This window comes from Halichoerus grypus, chromosome 2, assembly GCF_964656455.1.
Source record: "Halichoerus grypus chromosome 2, mHalGry1.hap1.1, whole genome shotgun sequence".
NCBI lineage: Eukaryota > Metazoa > Chordata > Mammalia > Carnivora > Phocidae > Halichoerus > Halichoerus grypus.
The window spans coordinates 73004913-73025990 of NC_135713.1; the positions used below are offsets into that span (position 1 = coordinate 73004913).

A 21078-nucleotide genomic window follows, 5' to 3' on the forward strand; every position below is an offset into this window, starting at 1 on the left:
CTCCCAAGATCAAGGAAAACAGGCCAACACCCCGGCATGTAATAGTAAAACTTGCAAATCTTAGAACCAAGGAAACCATCTTAAGGGCAGTTAGGGGGAAGAGATTCCTTACGTACAGAGGGAGGAACATCAGAATAACGTCAGACCTATCCACAGAGACCTGGCCAGCCAGAAAGGGCTGGCAAGACATATTCAGGGTATTAACGAGAAGAACATGCAGCCAAGAATATTTTATCCGGCAAAGCTGTCATTTACAATGGGTGGAGAGATGCAGAGCTTCCAAGACCGGGAAAAACTGAAAGAATATGTTACCACCAAGCCGGCCCTGCAAGAAATATTAAGGGGGGTTCTATAAAATGAGAAAGACCCCAAGAGTGATATACAACAGAAATTTACGGGAACAATCTATAAAAACAAGGTCTTCACAGGCAACATGTTGACAATAAATTCATATCTTTCAATAATCACTCTCAACGTGAACGGCCTAAATGCTCCCATAAAACAGCACAGGGTTGCAGATGGGATAAAAAGATAGGACCCATCCATATGCTATCTACAAAAGACTCATTTTGAACCTAAAGATACATCCAGACTGAAAGTGAATGGATGGAGATCCATCTTCCATACAGAAACACCTCAAAAGAAAGCTGGGGTAGCAATTCTTATATCAGACAAATTAGATTTTAAACTAAAGACTGTAGTTAGAGACACAGAGTTAGAGACACAGAAGGATACTATATCATTCTTAAAGGGTCTATCCAACAAGAAGATCTAGCAATTGTAAATATCTATGCCCCCAACATGGGAGCAGCCATCTACATAAGCCAACTGTTAACCAAAATAAAGAGTCATATTGATAACAATACGTTAATTGTAGGAGACCTCAATACTCCACTCTCAGCAAGAGACATATCATCCAAGCAGGAAATCAACAAAGAAACAAGAGCTTTGAATGACACACTGGACCAGATGGACCTCATAGATATATACAGAACACTCCACCCTAAGACAACAGAATACTCATTCTTCTCGAGCGCACATGGAACTTTCTCCAGAATAGACTACATACTGGGTCACAAATCAGGTGTCAACTGATACCAAAAGATTGAGATTATTCCTTGCATATTCTCAGACCATAATGCTTTAAAACTGGAACTCAATCACAAAAAAAAATTTGGAAGAAATTCAAACACTTGGAAGCTAAAGACAAAACAAATTCAAGAATGTTTGGTTCAACCAGGAAATCAAAGAAGAACTTAAACAATTCATGGAAACCAATGAGAATGAAAATACATCAGTCCAAAACCTATGGGATACTGCCAAGGGGAATCTAAGGGGGAAATACATAGCCATCCAACCTCACTCAAAAAAAATAGAAAAATCCCGAATTCACCAACTAACTCTACACCTTAAAGAACTAGAGGAAAAGCAACAAATGATGCCTAAGCTGCACATTAGAAGAGAAATAATTAAGATTAGAGCAGAGATCAATGAATTAGAAACCAGAAACACAATAGATCAGATCAACAAAACTAGAAGCTGGTTCTTTGAAAGAATTAATAAGATAGATAAACCACTGGCCAGACTTATCCAAAAGAAAAAAAGGACCCAAAATAATAAAATTATGAATGAAAGGGGAGAGATCACGACTAACACCAAGGAAATAGAAACAATTATTAGAAATTATTATCAACAACTATATGCCAATAAAGTGAGCAACCTGGATGAAATGGATACCTTCCTGGAAACCTATAAACTCCGGAGACTGAAACAGGAAGAAATTGACAACATGAATAGGCCAATAACCAGTAATGAGATTGAAGCAGTGATCAAAAACCTCCCAAAAAACAAGAGTCCAGGGCCTGATGGATTCCCTGGGGAATTCTACCAAACATTCAAAGAAGAAATAATACCTGTTCTCCTGAAGCTATTTCAAAAAATAGGAACAGAAGGAAAGCTTCCAGACTCATTCTATGAGGCCAGCATTACCTTAATACCCAAACCAGGTAAAAACACCATCAAAAAGGAGAATTCCAGATTGATATCCCTGATGAATATGGATTCCAAAATCCTCAACAAAATCCTAGCTAATAGGATCCAACAATACATTAAAAGGATCATCCACCACAACCAAGTGGAATTAATCCCCAGGATGCAAGGGTAGTTCAACATTCGCAAATCAATGTGATAGAACACATTAATGAGAGGAGAGAGAACCATATGGTCCTCTCAATTGATGCAGAAAAAACATTTGACAAAATACAGCATCCTTTCCTGATTAAAACTCTTCAGAGTATAGGGATAGAGGGAACATTCCTCAAGTTCATAAAATCCATCTATGAAAAACCCTAGAGTGAATATCATCCTCAATGGGGAAAAGCTGAGAGCCTTTCCCTTAAGATCAGGAACACGACAAGGATGCCCACTCTCACCACTATTGTTCAACATAGTACTAGAAGTCCTAGCAACAGCAATCAGACAACAAAAAGAAATAAAAGGTATTCAAATTGGCAAAGAAGAAGTCAAACTCTCTCTCTTCACAGATGACATGATACTTTATGTGGAAAATCCAAAAGACTCCACCCCCAAATTACTAGAACTTATACAGCAATTCAGTAATGTGGCAGGATACAAAATCAATGCACAGAAATCAGTTGCTTTCTTATATACTAACAATGCAACTGTAGAAAGAGTAAATTAGAGAAACGATCCCATTTACAATAGCACCAAAAACCATAAAATACCTCGGAATAAACCTAACCAAAGAGGTAAAGGATATATACTCTAGGAACTACAGAACGCTCATGAGAGTAATTGAAGAAGACACAAAAAGATGGAAAAACATCCATGCTCATGGATTGGAAGAATAAATATTATTAAAAGGTCTATGCTACCCAGAGCAATCTATACCTTCAATGCCATCCCGATCAAAATTCCAATGACATTTTTCAAAGTGCTGGAAAAAACAATCCTAAAATTTGTATGGAATCAGGAAAGACCCCGAATCGCCAAGGAAATGTTGAAAAAGAAAAACAAAGCTGGGGGCATCATAATGCCTGATTATAAGAAATACAGGCAAAAAGACACTGTAGGAATACAATTTATAAAATTCAGAATATGGGAAACTCTACAGAGCAGATAATCATTATTGTTAAACAAATAAATTGCAAGAAAAAATTATAGGGGAACCTATAGATCTAAAAACTTCAAATGTAATGTGGAAACTTTGTTTAGGACTGATTTAAGCAAATCAACTGTAAAATATATAAAACAAAATTTGAGACAATTATATTTGACATTGAATGAGTCTTCCATGATATTACAGAATTATTATTAAAATTTTAATTGTACTAATGATATTATAGTTATGTTCTTTTTAAGAGACATTTTACATTTTAGATATATATTCATAATTCCGAAAAGCTTACCCTTAAATATTTATCAGTAAAATAATATGGTGTCCAGTATTTACTTCACAAGAATCCAAAGGACTGGGATGACTATATATTTGTAATTGTTTATGCTAGATGATTAATATATGAGTGTCCCTTATACTAATCTATTTAATAAATGTTTGCATACAAAGATGGCATATTTCAAGTGAGTTACCAAAACTTAGTACTTCTGATCTCCTGTCTGATCCTTGAAATCAATAGAGACTAAAATAACTACCCACAGAAAGAAGCATAGGACAAAGTTTTAAAAAGCAGTAATAATGGGGTGCCTGGCAGGCTCAGTCAGAAGAGCATGCAACTCTTGATCTCGGGGTAGTGAGTTCAAGCTCCACACTGGGAGTAGAGATTACTAAAAAATAAATAAACAAACAACCTAAAAAAATTAAAATAAATTAAAAATAAAAAAGCAGTAATGAAAGCACAATGCCGGCAAGTATACATAACTTCACTGTGAGAAGAAAAAGCTTCCAGAGTCTCAAATTCAGTCAGGAAGCAATGGTCAGCCTTAGCTGACTCAACTTGCTGATTGCCAAGGTGGCAGTTTGGTAAAGAAAAAAAGCCCTGGTCTAGGAGACTACCAACACCTAGCTTTGTAATCTCGGACTCACATAACTTTAGATTTTGGAATTTGAAAGCACAGGAAGTGAAATAACAGCACGAATAATAATTGTGTTGTGAGTACTAACTCTAAGTTCTAAACTTTATAAGAGCTTTGAATGCATTATCCTCTTTTAACCGCATAACCCAACGAGGTGTTGTGGGCACTTGATATATACTTTTTAAAGGACGATTAAATGAAGGAGGCATCAATACATGGTACCATTTTGCACATGACGAGTTTAGGTTTAGAGGTGCACAAATGTTTTAGAGTCACGCACTGTAGTTGGCCCAGCCAATACTGCAGGTGAAAGAATGCTTTGAACATAACACTGCATCGGACCATAAAACAGAGGTTGGCGGACTGGGTGTGAAATACTGGAAACTTAAAAACCGCTTCCACAGACCAACAGTTTTCCGCGGCCTCACCACACTTCACACGTCTCGGTATGACCGGGAAGGAAAACGAGCCTTTCACTCACCGCCAAGATGGGGGACCTCACATCCTGGACCTCCCGCCAAGGTTCCCGAACGCCTTCACCTCCCCCCGCCCCCCAAGCCCCGCCCCTTCACGGATCGCGCACAATTTATGACAGTTAAACTACATTTCCCATAGAACCGTTCGAGGACAACGAACCTCCGCCGGAAGTCAGGAAGGCTGAATCCGGCGCCGGGAAGAGTGAGAGTGGGGTTTCCGGGTCTTGCGTCTATATCCTGATTTTCTCTACTCTGGTCACCTTTGGGTTAGTAACAGCAACGACTAGTTAGTCGGCCCCGTGCCCTCCCTGGGTTGGGTGACCAGTTCTCAGTGTTTTTGATCTCAGCGCTGTTGGCCTGGCCATGCTGGGTTGTTTGGCGCAGCCTCCGGATGCGGTGAGGGTGCAGGGGCGGGAGCTGTGGGCTGGTAGCCCTGGCTCCCGGGAGAGGGTAGGGGGCGCAGCCCATGGGCTGCTAGTGGCGTTTAGAGCCCATTCCTTGAGGTGGGGAAAACGAAGGGGTACTTCAGCGTTTAAGATTCACGTTTAAAAGAAGGAGTCTCACAGTAGTGACAAGAAAGTAAACTCTCAAGGCATTTAAATGTTTGGAGAGACCTTGCGTAGGTGGCGCTTGACTTGTTAAATGGCCACCTCGAATCCCGAAGGACATGGAATTCGTTCAATAATGGTCAGCGACTTCACTGACAGCCGTATTTGAACTCTGCCCTGTTTCTTGAACCATGTGACCTTGAGCAAGTCATGGGCCCCCAGTACACATCGGTAAAAGTGGATGTGGTTTGGTTAAAGGACCTCTCAGAATGGTCTCTGTTCCTTTTGGAAAGCAGGGGCAGCATTTTGCTAAGTGAATCACCTCATCCTGCCTTCGGATCCTTACCTTGTGGAAAACCTGTCAATGAGAAATGAAAAAGTAAATCCAGCAGTTAGGCTGGATTGCAGATTTTGTGTGATTCTCTGTAATGAGAAATGGTTGTTTCTAGATGGCTATGCTGCCAAAAAAAAAAAAAAGCTAAGGGAGAAAGTACACATTTTTTCACTGCCTTTCTCCTGAGAATACTGTATGCATAAGAATTGCACTGGAGGTAGTGAATAGTACTTTATTTTTGGAGGACAGTTTTGCACTTTGTCCTGTGGAGTGGCCTGTGGGGAGGGTGAAGAAATGACTATGACCTCAGAACATGACACAGTAAAATACTGCTTAAAGTAAACCTACCTGAAGGACCAGTGTGATATTTTGTGGAAAATCAATTCAAGGGAAAGGCAACTTGGAAGGGATACTATACATGAGTCAGTATACAGCAATGATTCAAAATCAAGTCCTGAAAAGTTGTAGTTTTGTAATTGATAATATTTGTAAAGCATTTAGAAATCTCAATATGAACAGAACAGTGAAGGAAATTCTACAGTAAAGAAATAGTTTTCTAATATAGAAGTCACTCCCCCTAATTTAAATTATAAACATATTTTCACCATTCCTGTGAGTAGTTTTTTTAAGCCTTTTATTTTAATCCCAGTATAATGAACAGTGTTATATTAGTTTCAGGTGTACAATATTGTAATTCAATTCTATACACTGTTGAGTGCTCATCCTGAGTATACTGTTAAATCCCCATCACCTATTTCACCCATCCCCCTACCCGCCTCCCCTTTTGTGTATAGTCAAATTTGACCTTTTTATAAGTAGCAGAAAGATAAAATCAGGAAAGGTGAACAATTTTTTCAGCCCATTTTTCCCTAAATTTTGTTCATACTCCCTCTACTATATAATTGATCAGCCAAATTGCAGTGTGAGAATACTAAAGATAAGAGCAGTCAAAATGTGTGGATTATAACCTTTCTAAATAGCCTAAATATCTTATTGCTTAGAATAATAGAAACCTAGTTAGAATCCCAAATCAATTCTTAAATAGCATTTCACTAAACAAAAATTCATACCTTAAAAAAAATACTTTGTTCTCATAGACAACTTAAGCATGAACCATTTCCACAAAGAATAGATCAGTTTGTGCCCTACCACTTTCAATCCACGTTGAGACAACATTTATGAAGAGGTATGAATCATATTTTCTATATTTTTTTCCTTACTGAAACAAGTGAGTAACAAAGCAGACAAAGTTAATGGTTTAAAAAGCTTCTTGGATTCAAATTTTGACAAAGTGACCAAATGAACAGTGTTCAATAATAGATCCAAAATATATGGTCATCTGATTTATGACAAAGATGGTAACTGCAGTGCAATGGGACAAATGGTAATTTCAAGAATGGTGCCAAGTCATATGGATTATCCACTGGGATAAAAATGTATCTTGCCCCTACTTCACACTATGAACAAAAATCAATCCCAGATGGATTGTAGAATTAATTGTGCATGGGAAAGCAATAAATTGCTTTCATGTGAAACTTAACACAAGTTTTGGAAGGCAGCTATGCTCACCACTATACCACCAACGCAGATTTAACACAAGTTTTGAATAGTCAGCTGTAAGGATCATAATTTTCCTAAGAGCAGGCACCTGTCTCTGGTACCATAGAATCTAAGAGAATACTAGTCATCTGCTAAAAAACCTCTGACTTCTGCTTTAACTCCCCTCATTTCCCTGATCTATAGTGAAATCCCTCTAGTCTACTTCAGATACCTCCTCTTTGTAATGTTTGTTACCTGACACCCATTCTCAAGGATATGCCCCCCCATCTTTATTACCAAAGCTCTTTATACATTATGTTACACATCCCATGGTGAATTATATTTAAAATTTAAATTATGCTTAAGGCAATTTTTAAAGGTATGCTGTGATGACAGTTGAGTACTAATTACCTTTTGAAGAGTATATAGCTTTAAAAACTATAACTACCCTAATTACATCTGTATTCAGATAATGTTCCACCATTGAACAAAGAGCAATTGAAAATGAGGGTTTTTTTTTCTATTTTCCTCTTTTTAAGGAAGAATGTCTTCTATAAAAAGAAGCCCAAAGCAAGAAATAATTTCCCAGCTTCACCTTTCAGCTGCAGAAGGAGATATTGCCAGGTTAACAGTAATCCTCAGTCATTCTCCATCTCTTCTCAATGAAACTTCTGAAAATGGCTGGACTGCTTTAATGTATGCTGCAAGGAATGGGCACCCAGATGTTGTCCAATTTCTACTTGAGAAAGGGTAAACATTTTAGGCACTACTACTTGAAGGGCTCTGGTTTAATTTCTGGGTTACATATTTCCTTTTAAATTTTTCTTGTAGCCATATTTATATCATTGGGCTTGTAAATAACTCATTGACCAGTTTCATTATATAAAAACATAGCATAGTATCTAACTAAAAGCTTTTAACTTCTTTTATTGAGGGATAAATCCTTCATACTTAATAGCAAAGCAAATTTATGAGTTAGTCTAACCTTTTTCTCCCAAATAGAAAATGTAGATCTACCCACTGTAACTATCAAGAACCCCTCGTAAAATTTTAATTTCTTTTTATAACACATGAAACTTACTGTTTTTTATTTTATAATTCTCCAGAAATGTTAAATATCTACTATCTCTAACTTTTCATCATTTATGATTATTTCTTTTAACCTTCCCATTAGTAAATTATGTACTAAAAAAATCTACATAATAATCATTAGAGGGGCTATCAAGTGCATCTGGAAATATTTTATTGTAATAAATATTAAAGAAAATGTTTATTTCCTATTTTATTTTTCTTTCCATCTATAGGTGTGACAGATCCATTGTCAATAAATCAAGGCAGACTGCACTGGATATTGCTAAATTTTGGGGTTATAAGCATATAACTAACTTACTAGCTAATGCTAAAGGTGGGATGAAGCCTTGGTTCCTAACTAATGAAGTGGAAGAATGTGAAAATTATTTTAGCAGAACACTATTAGACCGAAAAAGTGAAAAAAGAAATAATTCTGACTGGCTACTAGCTAAAGAAAGCCATCCAGCCACAGTTTATATCCTTTTCTCAGATTTAAATCCCTTAGTTACTCTAGGTGGCAATAAAGAAAGTTTCCAACAGCCAGAAGTCAGGCTTTGTCAGCTGAACTACACAGATATAAAAAATTATTTGGCTCATCGTGAAAAGATCACCTTGGTTTTTCTTGGAGTAGAACTTGAAATGAAGAAAGAGTCTTTCAATTATACTGGAGAAGTCCCAAGAGAAGAAGAAGATGGGTTGGTTGCCTGGTTTGCTCTAGGTATAGATCCTGTTGCTGCTGAAGAATTTAAGCAAAGACATGAAAATTGTTATTTTCTTCATCCTCCAATGCCTGCTCTTCTGCAATTGAAAGAAAAAGAAGCTGGTAAGAAGTGAACATGGTTTACCTGTTGGTAATAATTACCTGTTGGTGGTAATCTGGTTTTTGGAACTGGGTTGGAGTTATACATCGTATCTTCATTTTCTAGGAGGCACACTTTTTTCAGTAAGCAATGAAATTAGGCTGTCTTCATTAGACCTTTCCTAAAGTTCTCATTCTAGGGGACTACTCTCCTGAGCAGTTACAGCAGTTTTAATCAGCCAAAATTAGTTTCCCCAGAATTAATCCTAATGCATGCTTGTTTTATTTGATTCTTCAGTGAGTAATTATTGAGCACCTGCTATACACTGAGCATGATGTCAAAGACCTTGACTATTTTCTGTTGCAGGGTATGCTAGTTCATGTGAGGCCCTGTATGCCGTGGTTTTATTCTAAATTCCATTTAAATGTTGTAACCCAACCTATGGTTTAAAAAGAAACAAAAACCGTCACTCTGCCTGCTTTGTAGATCATGAATTCTAGGTAATTAAATATGAAATCAGAAGTCTTGTTAAGAGGGGATTTGAGATTACAGTAGCTAAGGTAAAAGGTTGCAGTGGATTGGGTTGATGGAGAAAAAGGGAGAGTTTGAGATGTTCTGGAGGTAAAACTGACAGGGCTTGATCAGTAGGTTGAGACTATTATAAGTGAGGGAGAGATGATAGTAACCTGGAGTACAGCCTGAATTAAGGTGACAATGGTAGAGATGGAGAAAAGGGTACGTTCAAGGTATATTTTTAGAAAATCATCAGCACTTGTTGATGGATTGGGTATGGGGTATATAATGATGAAAGAAAAGATCAAGAATGATTGCTAGGTTTGAGACTTTAGTAATTTGGTGGATAGTGATACTATTTCTTGATAAAATAGGGTGACAGTTTGAGCAAGGGAAGCAGGACAGACTTGAAGTAAATAAATCAAGATTTTAGTTTTGGGCATGTTCAGTTTTAGAGAAGGATATTAGAATCTGGAACACAGAGGAGAGGTGTGAGTTAGAGTTACCCATATGGGAGTCATCAACGTGAAGGTGATATTTAAATCTCAGGAAACTGAGAGAGTTAAGAGCAAGCAAGCAAGAAAGCCTCAGAATCATACCTGAATCCCCCTAAATTTTGAGGTCAGGTAGAAAAAGAGGAGCCATCAAAGGTGGCCATAAGGTAAGAGGAAAACAGGAGAATATGCTCATGAAAATCGAGAGCAGGGTATTTCTTTTTTTTTATTATTATTATTATATTAATCACCATACATCACATCATTAGTTTTTGATGTAGTGTTCCATGATTCATTGTTTGCGTATAACACCCAGTGCTCCATTCAATACGTACCCTCTTTAATACCCATCACCAGGCTAACCCATCCCCCCACCCCCCTCCCCTCTAGAACCCTCAGTTTGTTTCTCAGAGTCCATAGTCTCTCATGGTTCATCTCCCCCTCTGATTTCCCCTCCTTCATTACATTACATATATTGAATGCTGTTGAGAATTTGAGTAAGATAGACAAAGATTTTTTTTAAGGATCTTTCGTTCTGGTAATATGAAGCTGTTGATGAATTTGACAAGAGGGGTATCAATGGAGTGGAAGGAATATAAGCTAATTTTGGTAGACTGAAAGTTAATGGGAGGTAAGGAAGGGGTCACTTGTAAATGTCCACCTTCCCTTAGGAGATGTGTGGTGGGCCCTTCCAGAGAATGATTAGATTATCTCATACCAGAGTCTGGATTGGTATGTTTTATTCTCCACATCTATGGAGAAAACATTGCACTTTTTAAGAAAATGTATTTTCTTTGTAGCTATAATTTTAAGATCAAAAGGATCTCTCTCTCTTTTTACTAGTAAGAAAACTGAGGCCCTTTTATTCACTTGCTGTGTAAACTTCCACAGTTAACCTCTTTGTGCCTCAGTTTCCTACTCTAGAAACAGAGGATAATAATAGTACCTACATCATAGGATTGCTCTAAACATTAAATAAGATGAGGTAACCTATTGAGCTATGTAAATATTTTTATTTATTTCACATAAAATATATTTGTATTATTTGTCATTCATACTATCCATCCATACCACACTGCCGTCTGTATCAGGTAGTCCAATAGAAATATACCTGTTTTGTTCTTCATAAATAAATAAATAAATGATACATATAAAGCTATTTGCATGATGCTTCACACATAGTTGGTACTCAATAAATATTAACTTTCTTATTGAAACAATATTGAAATAATGTAGATGGCATAAATTATGTATTACAAGGTAACGTAGCAGGGAAATATTTAATGTTGCCTATGGTTTGTTGAATTTCAGTATTAATTTGTTTTTATGTATGGTTTATTTTGTTTTTTCCAGTTTAAAACATTGTTATTGTTTTTTGTGGTTATTTTGCTTTTTTTTTTTTTTTTTTTTCAAAAATCCTTAAACCAAATAATATATTTTAATGAGAACAAGTTTGTCAGGCAAATGCATATGTCACATTTCTAGTTTTATTGCTTCAATTATAACATTTCTGGTCAGGCCATATTCTTTTTTAAAGTACCAGGGTAAAGGCTATAGCCAAAGTATATATATATTGTAAGATTTATTCTAGTAGGCATTTTTTTCATGAACGAAGTTAACCATGAATGTTATAAATATAGTATTTTATTAATATTCTATGCAGTTTCCAGTTGTAAACAGGATATGTTTCACAGTGACATGGAGCAGTAGTGGTTTAGGCACCCAGGAAAGGAGAATTCCTGCAGTTTCCTATTAATATTTTCTTTATAGTCCAAGTCTAAATCAGGAAGTGGCTGCATAGTGTATTTTTTTTTAAGATTTTATTTATTTGACAGAGAGTGCACAAGCAGCAGGAGTGGCAGGCAGAGGGAGAGGAGAAGCAGGCTCCCTGCAGAGCAGGGGAGCCCGATGTGGGACTCGATCCCAGGACCCCAGGATCATGACCTGAGCCAAAGGCAGTCACTTAACCAACTGAGCCACCCAGGCGCCCTGCTGCATAGTGTATTTTTATAAACGTCACTATTGTAAAGTCAGTATTTGTAAAATCACTATACACTAGAATCTTGTGTATCCAAAATTTAAAAATCACCTGTAGTAAAAGCCTGAGCTAATATAGTATATAAGATAGGTGTGCTGACATCTATCTTATATGAGAGTTATATTTGATTAGTTCAAATTAAAGTTAAATCAAATTTTCATGTCATCTTTGGATTAAATATTTTACTTCAAAAGAAATATACATCATAAAAATAGGAATACAAAAATTCTTGATTATGTTGCTATTCAGAAAATATAGTGTATGCCTTGACTTGTGAACATTTTACTTTGATATTAATTTGTTTACAGTTTATCACAGAATTAAAACTTTTTATGCTTTTCTTAAAGGGGTTGTAGCTCAAGCAAGATCTGTTCTTGCCTGGCACAGTCGATATAAGTTCTGCCCAACCTGTGGAAGTGCGACTAAAATTGAAGAAGGTGGCTACAAAAGAGTATGCTTAAAAGAAGACTGTCCTAGCCTCCATGGTGTTCACAATACATCATATCCAAGAGTTGGTAAGCCTTTTCCTTTATAGTGAAATCTCAGCCATCTGGAATCTTAGGGAATAAGACATTCTGGGAAGACAAGGTTTTGAGTTGTTGAGAGGTTTACCTTTTTATTAAAAGCATATTTAATATAACTTAAGACTATAAGTATTAAAGTAGTATATGGTTTCATGACTTTTAAGTAAGGGACATTGTACATAATTAGCCTTTTTTTTTTTTTTTAAGGTTTTATTTATTTGTCAGAGAGAGAGAGAGCACAAGCAGGGGGAGCTGCAGGCAGAGGGAGAAGCAGACTCTCTGCTGAGCAGGGAGCCTGATGCGGGGCTCGATCCCAGTACCCTGGGATCATGAACTGAGCCAAAGGCAGATGCTTAACTGATTGAGCCACCCAGGCATCCCTAATTAGCCATTTCTTAACTCTGAGTTAATCAATATGAATTTGATGTGTTAAAATACATGATTTCAAAAGTCTACCATTCTGGGTCCACTTAATGCAGAGCCAAAAAAAAAAAGTACCCCAACAGTTCAGTGCCTGTTCAAGGCATCACCAAAGCAGTACAGCCTGGAGCTAGCTTTACATCACTGCTGTTGTCTGCCTATACCTTCTCTCCTTCTAATTGCTGCATTGGAGTCTTCTGTAGGTTTGGAAATCTGAGAACCTAGTCCTTTAAAACTTGTGAAAAAGTAATAGATAAACTGAGCAATACCTGAGGAAGTCTCCTGAGAGTAAAATGCATGGCTTTGTGATACCTGGTTTCACTGCTCAGGAGCCTTTTACATTTGATTCCTGTTTTCAGTCATGCTCTAGTAAGGAGAATTCACTGCATTAATGACTTCTGGGAAATAAACTTATTTAATTTAAATTTTATCTTTTTAATGGCTTAAACTTAATCATAGAGCCACATTAGTTTTTAAAAACTTTTGTTCAGGGGGCGCCTGGGTGGCTCCGTTGGTTGAGTGACTGTCTTCGGCTCGGGTCATGATCCCAGGGTCCTGGGATTGAGCCCCGCATTGGGCTCCTTGCTCGGTGCGAAGCCTGCTTCTCCCTCTCCCACTCCCCCTGCTTGTGTTCCCTCTCTCTCTGTCTCTCTCTCTCTCTCTGTCAATTAAATAAATAAATAAAATATTTAAAAAAATGAAAACTTTTGTTCAGGATTGGGTTGGAAGGGAGAGGAAAATTCACATTTACTATTGTAAAATTGGTATTTTCTTCATGCCATATAATACTCTGGGGGTGCCTGAGTGGCCCAGTCATTAAGCTTCTGCTCAGCAGGGAGCCTGCTTCTCCCTCTGCCTGCAGTTCCCCCTGCTTGTGCTCTCTCTCTTTAAAGCACTCCGTCAAATAAATAAAATCTTTAAAAAAATACCTACTCTAACTTTTTTATAATTAAAATATATGACTAGCATACCATAAGTATATAATAAGTGTTGCTATTAAGAAGAAGACAAAATTGGTCTTCCTTTAGTGTACAATATTCTATGCAATTTCCCTGAAATATTCTGTCATCAGGCAGAAAGAAACAATCTCATAATTAGACAAGAGTCTTGTTGTTATAGGAGATAAACCTTTTTATTATATTATTTGACAGTGACTTTACACAATGAGTCTAAATTATTTTTTCCTATCATTCATTCATCTGATTTTTTTAAAAACAGATCCAGTAGTAATCATGCAAGTTATTCATCCAGATGGGACCAAATGTCTTTTAGGCAGGCAGAAAAGATTTCCCCCAGGCATGTTTACTTGCCTTGCTGGATTTATTGAACCTGGTAAGCCTTTTCTTAATAATTTTAATAATAATCTTCCTTTAACTTATAATTTCCAAATAAAAATTTTAGACAGCACTTGACAAATTATCATGCTATGAAACTGGGATATTTTTAAATATTTTCTGTGTATTTTAAGTGATGTAATATTTGTTTTTACTAGCAGAATAATTTTGTCTCTTTTAAAAATTCAGCATTTCCTCTTTCATGTATTGCTATTACCAAAGTATCTGCATGACTTACACCTCACTTTCTTCTTTACTAGACCCAACTGTGTCACCTTTTCAGGGGTCTTCCCAGATAGCCCCAAATACATTAGTTAGTGTCATACCCTGCATTCATAATTCTGTCATCCTGCCTGACTTTTCCCTATAGTGCTCATTACCACCTGACATGTATGTATGTATGAATGTATCTCTGTATTTATTATCTGATGTATGTATGTATGTATCTATTTATCTATCTACTCATTTATTATCTGCTCATACCAGAAAGTAACTTTCTGGGACTTTATTTCACTCATCATTGTAGCCCACACCCTTAGAGCAGTGCCTTATATGTAGTAGGAGTTCAATAAATATCTGTGGAATAAGTGATAATTAATATACATGTTTAATCTTAACTTCCAGTATTAATCTGCACTGATAATAGTAGTACTAAACATACTTTGTGCCACACTCTGTTTTGAAGGCTTTCCAGATACTCTATCATGTGACCCTCATACAGCCTTATAAAGTAGGTACTATTACAGCAGTTTTACAGCTAGGGCACTAAGGTACAGGAGCTGACTCACTTGCCCAAGATCAAACAGCTAATCAGTGATAGGGCAGGGATACAAACCTGGGCAGTTTGGCTGAGTCCATGCTCTTAATCACCATGCTGTCTCTAATAACTCTAGGCCATTTTTTTTAACTGCTATGTACCATTTTATTTATAAATACTCTTCAATTCATCCATTCTGTTGTTGGACTATTAGTTTATATCAGTTTTTGCATTTGCAAACAACACTGCAAAGAATATTCTTATACTACTCCTTGTGCACATTTGCAAGAGTTATCAAGGGTATATACTTGAGAGTAGAATTGTTAGCTCGTAGGATATGAGCATCCTAACCTTTCGTAGACATTGCCAAGTTGCTCCCTGAAGTGTCCCTACCAATTTACACTATTTCTAACAGCACATGAAATGTTTTATTGTTCCACATCTTCACCAAGTTAGGATTTTCATACTTTATAATTTGCCATTCCAATAGTTATGAAATAGTGTCATTGTAGTTTTCATTTTCATTTCCCTACTGATGGAGCATCTTTTTCACATGTGTTTTAGGCATCCGATTTTCATTTTCTCTGAATTTTACATGTTTATATTCTTTGCCTAATTTTGTTTTGGTTGTTTATCCTTTTTTCTCATTTTAGGAGTTTTGTAGAACGTATTATATGCTACTCTTTAGCTATGGTCTTGCAAATATCTTAACGCCAGTCTATGACTTACCTTTCCACTATATTTTTTTGGTGAACATAAGTTGTTAATTTTAATATAGGAAATATAGCAATCTATTTGAAATAAAAAGCTGTATTTAAATAATAAAATATTTCTAAACTTTCAGGTAAATTTACAAACCATTGCCTTTATTCTGATTCTCAATTCCAACAAATCAGAAATAAAAAGTACATTTCTAGGCACTATATTTTATCATACCTGAGTCAGTAGTCATCTAGAAGAAAAAAATCATTTAGAAAGAAAAAATACTGTTTCATCTTAAGTGGTTTTTAAACTTTTAGTGTTTAGTTTTAACTTTTTTTGAGAAAAGTTACCTGCAATAATTGTTTGACAACATAAGAAAAAATTTCAAAATTTTAGTAAGGAGAAGGCTAGACATTTATAAAAATCTTGGAATAATTTGTAACTATTTAGTGATAATACATAAATGAGATAATATATAAAATGTTTGCATAGTGTTTAGCTAATAGCAGGTGCTGGATAGTTGTAGATGTTACCATTTTTACACTCTAATCAAAAAATTTGGACCTTCAAGAAAATTTTCCGGCATTTGGATTATGTCTGTGGTCATATACTTTAAGAAATAATGTTTTTTTTAAATTCCCGTCTAGTTTTAGGCTTCTGCTTTCTCATTCTTTGAATTGGGTTTCTGTCCAAAGTGATTTCCAAATGTTTGAACCATTCGGAGCACAAAACGTCCAAGGCATGTTCATCAGCTGCTTGTTCTTTTGCCCCATTTGATTAGGAGAGACAATAGAAGATGCTGTTCGGAGAGAAGTAGAAGAGGAAAGTGGAGTCAAAGTTGGCCATGTTCAGTATGTCTCTTGTCAGCCATGGCCAATGCCCTCCTCCTTAATGATTGGTTGCTTAGCTGTGGCAGTGTCTACAGAAATTAAAGTTGACAAGAGTGAAATAGAGGATGCCTGCTGGTTCACTAGAGAACAGGTAAAGTTCAATTTAATTTCCTTCTTCTATTGATTGTTCTCTGACTGTATCAGTTTGGGCATGCAGCAAGGATACATGTTTTCACCAAGTTGAATGAATGCATATGGCCCACCCATCATGCATGGATTACAATGTAATTGATGTGTCCTATGTTAACTCATTCTGTGAGGTTCTTCTAGTTGATGATTCTGTGCCATTTTCTAATTTCAAATGCCATTCCTTCAGATTAATGATACTTTTCAATGGACTTAAAATAGGTAAACATTATTTCAAAGATGAGAGACAGGAAGATTTTTCTTAGACATTTTGTATTTTAGTTTACAGCACTAAAACAGGTAGCTCTCAAAAAATAGTAAAAATGCTTAAAATTTTTGAAAAGTTCTTGTTCATTTTAAAATGTGCTTAAGGACAAGAATAACAAAACTATATAGCAAAGATACACTCACAAGAACTTTTTAAAATGTCATCCTTCAGTAGTATAATGAAAGATAAATTACTGTTTGTGTTTTGCTTAACCCAAAGTATTTGTATAGAAAACAAATGGATACACTATTAGTAGTGAAGACCTGAAATCCTTTCTGACTTTGCCTAAACAAAATTTTTTTATTTTATGCTCAACTTCAAAAAGTAGAAATTGTTTTTTAGAATTTTATAAAAGGGAACCTGTTGCAAAAGTTGGCGTCACTTTGAAAATAAGTGTGGAGTGTGTACTTTTCTTTTTCATGTCCTTATTTTCATTAAGGGAATATGCCTTTCTGGAATATTTTTTTTAATTGATTCACTAACTCATTGAATCAACTAAAAATACTATACTAAATTTTGCATGTTGAACATGGATGTTGTCACTTTGTACTGTTGTTATTCGCTGTAAAATCAACACATTTTAGTTAAATTGTAAAAGCATAGAAATAGTATTTAAGTATGACAGTGTTAAAATCCTAATACATTTTATTATGGTGTATTTTAGGTTGTGGATGTTCTGACCAAAGGGAAGCAGCAGGCATTCTTTGTGCCACCAAGCCGAGCTATTGCCCATCAGTTAATCAAACACTGGATTGGAATGAACCCCAATCTCTAAATCAAATAACTAGACTTTGAGTATTAATTGATTTCTAATAACTTATTCCTCAAGTGAGATTAGAAATATTTAGTGCTCTTTGGAATGTCACAACACAAAATATCATATTAGGTTTCAGAAATATTTTCAACATGTACTTTCCATCTTAACCATAGAACTTGTGTTTTTATAAATTACAAGACTGCCTCAGATTTTGTTAAAATCCAAGTCAGCCTCTCCAAATACTTTTTTGGTTGTGCTCCACAATTCTATCTCACAAAACCATATTTCTAATAAGAAAAATCATGTTGTAAAGACGTATATTCTAAAAATGTAAACAAACAAAACAATGTAAACAAACCCAAATTCCACTGCCTCTTTTAAGCATTAGACCAATCACTAAAGTTCTATTCTTGAGAAACCAGGCAAAATAATTTTAATTAATTTTAAGCTTCATTTCCAGTCTTTTCATTACCATAAAGGTTCTTTCAGGCATCAGTAGCTGATTTTTGCTCACTTCGCATTGTATTCCACTTTTTTCTCCTGGTTTCATTGTTCTAGCAGTGGTGCTGTTATAGTCCTGCCACTCGTCTGTTTTGATCAGTGTTAAGAATTTTCTACTTTAACAACTCTGCTGATGATCAGAATACCATGACTTCATGAAAGGAGAGTTTAAATGAGAGCATACCACTATGTATGGGACCTCCTCCTTAAACCTAAAATCAATTAATATGTATAATTATCTGTTACACTCAAAAGTTGTTTTTAAGAAAAATCAAAACTCTGCTTTTTCACTGAAATTAAATGTATTTGAAAGGAATTCTCCTCAAAGATCAGATGTTAAATATTTCCCAGATAGATTTACATATTCAGTAAAAACACTGGCTTTATGTCATTTTGTGATAAGGGATTTATCTGCATTTGCAAAAAGTTATGTAATCATTACTAATTATATTTATTAAACTCAAATGCAGTATTTTGATTTTGGCCTTATTTTAACACATCCTAAGAAGTCTTTATAAAATAAGTATATCTTAGAACTCAATCAGTAAGATTCAGAGAAAAGTAAATTGTAGTAATTCACAGTTTTACAATATAGAACTGTCATATTTTATAAGGCTGTTTTGAAATTGTTTTAAAAGTCTATAAATGTATAAATTTATATAATTTGGCTCTTTATTATTTTATGTTAGAACTGGAAGAGACCTTAAGGATAATATATGTAGTTTAGTGACCTTCTCTTATAGATAAGGAAAAAGAAATCCTGACAGGTGAATTTAATTAATCCATTAAAGTTGAATCAATTAATTAATCGATGAAAGCTACACAATTACAATTTACCATTGTTCATACAATTAGTTGTAATTATAGTTAAAAACTTAATTTTAACAATATAGCCTAGTGCAGGACTCTCCCTCTAATAGGAAGTAGAAACTACTACTAAAAATATAGGTAGAATAAATTAAAATAAGTGATGATAAGAAGAATAAATTTAATTTACCAATACTGTTAATTAAAATTTTAGGTACTAAAATCTAACTTAAATATGATAATTTTCTTAGATAAAACTTTATTTTACTAATAAACAGTGATTTTCTTAGTAACTGGTGAAAGCTTATTGGTATCAGGTCTTTAGACAAAATTGACTTACATTGGACATTTAGATACATAATAAAATTTTAACTACATAAGTACATAGAAAATTATGTGCCTTGATTATTATGAAGTATGATGACTTAAGGTTCAGTTTTACTCCAAATTTACTTAGAGATTCTAAGATTACATAATAAAGTTCCAGGTTTCCATTTTCAGATAGCAAAGTGAAATATAAAATATCAACAAAATGTAGTTATAAATTTAGTTTTGGATATTTAATCCTATTCTCAGGAAAATCAGTAAGTAAGTTATTGTTGTTAATAATCATTCTTAAAATTGCTAACCTCTGAGAGGTGAATAGCTACATGTAAATAGAAGGAATAGCAAAGAAATTTTAGAGGTTCAAGTGCCATGAATGTATTCTAATGGAAATGAAGGTAACAATATATTAAAATATCTATTTTCTGTTTTGTGTGTTATGTATTTTTTAATATGTTTTGATAAATGTTTCTGAAAAATGAAAAAAGCCAAATTTCAGTCATCCTCCCCTGTATAATGATGTGTAAACAAAAAATACAAAAGCCCTTTTAAAAGTAGTAATATCTGGAAGACTTAAATCTTTAAGCTATACATATATATATACACACACATACAAACTTACATATATACATACATACATATATATACAGTCAATTTTTCATCATCAGATTTGAAGTTATATGTCTACTTTCTATTTTTATTACTTGTTTCAAAATACTGATCTTTGCATTTTGAATTTTTCACTGTTTACTGTTCATGGAAGGGCTAAAAGAATTAGAAGCACACATATTTCATTTAGTTGGAAAAATTATGAAGTAACTCTTTCAAAGATCATGTTAGAGATTTGGATGAGGACAAAAGAATGGAAAAACAAAGGGTGAGACCATGAGGTGGAAGGAGAGAGTATGTTTGTTAATAAGCCAAATAAACTTGATTAAATCTCATATAACAGTAGACAGCTCGTTCTAGAACTGTGTTGCTAATGTATATATAGCAAAATAGTAGGTGTACATGTTCTATAAAACAAATCCATTAATTATTTAGAATAAAATTTCCACAACACAAATTTTATTAAAGATGAGAGCCAACTATTAGTTTCTGAATATATACATACATACATACATACATATATGTGTGTGTGTGTGTGTGTATATATATTTTCAAGCAAGGTAGGAGTAATGGGTGTTGAAATTTATGTATGTGCTGTGCTTAAAAGGTCCAGTTTTCTCTAGTAGAAAAATACCTAGGACAAAGTAATCCAAAGTGCAAAATTAAGAGTATCTGTCTATAAATGTAAAAGAGCTAGGTCTTGGGGCAAAACCAGAAGTCCTTGCAAATGGGTTGAAAAAGAGGGCAAGAGAGTTTGATTTCAATGCAGGTGGAGGGCGCTCAATAAGGGGTTCAAATGCTAGGGAGCTTTGACATAGGGACAGATGAGAGACACAGAGGGTGTATTTCAAGGAGAGAGGGATAATGTCGCCAGAGCCTGCATCTTCATAACGTTTTACCACTCAGAAGAGAAATGGAAAGGAGTTTCTTTGTGAAAATAAACTCAATGCTGAAAATGATTTTTCCCCCTATTCTACGCCTTGTCCTTTTTCTTCCCAGGACACTCAGGTGGAATTCAGAACAGCTTCTGTAAGAGCAAGCACAGTTTATTATCATCTACAATAGGTTTTCAAATGGTTCGTTTTATTTGCCCAAAGTAGAAGGGTCAAAAGGAAAGTTATTCAAGTAATAAAGATGGCATATGAAAAATGGGTAATCAGAAGCCTGAGTTACTTTATTGTTTGGGAGACATT

The 21078-nt window shown here is 35.0% G+C and overlaps 1 protein-coding gene and 1 long non-coding RNA gene across 7 annotated transcripts in view; one reads left to right on the top strand and one right to left on the bottom strand.

The window, feature by feature from the left end:
• LOC118540106 (uncharacterized) overlaps positions 1–4601 on the bottom strand; it is a 1202880-nt gene extending 1198279 nt beyond the window's left edge. For all 3 annotated transcript variants that reach the window (XR_013445322.1, XR_013445323.1, XR_013445324.1), the window contains exon 1: positions 4535–4601. This is a non-coding gene — a long non-coding RNA (uncharacterized LOC118540106). The remainder of the gene's footprint in view (positions 1–4534) is intronic.
• An 83-nt stretch (positions 4602–4684) lies between these two features.
• On the top strand, positions 4685–19702 carry NUDT12 (nudix hydrolase 12). 4 transcript variants are annotated; one of them, XM_036109817.2, is made up of 8 exons: positions 4685–4795; positions 6509–6597; positions 7490–7700; positions 8255–8844; positions 12214–12381; positions 14029–14142; positions 16385–16584; positions 17552–19702. In XM_036109817.2, the coding sequence occupies exons 3-8, from the start codon at positions 7495–7497 to the stop codon at positions 17660–17662; spliced, it is 1389 nt and encodes a 462-aa protein (XP_035965710.2). In that variant the 5' UTR covers positions 4685–4795; positions 6509–6597; positions 7490–7494; the 3' UTR covers positions 17663–19702. The 4 variants fall into 4 exon arrangements, with proteins under 4 accessions (XP_035965710.2, XP_035965674.2, XP_035965691.2 ...); XM_036109781.2 differs by having other exon boundaries at positions 7494–7700; XM_036109798.2 differs by lacking the exon at positions 6509–6597.
• The last annotated feature ends 1376 nt before the right edge of the window (positions 19703–21078 follow it).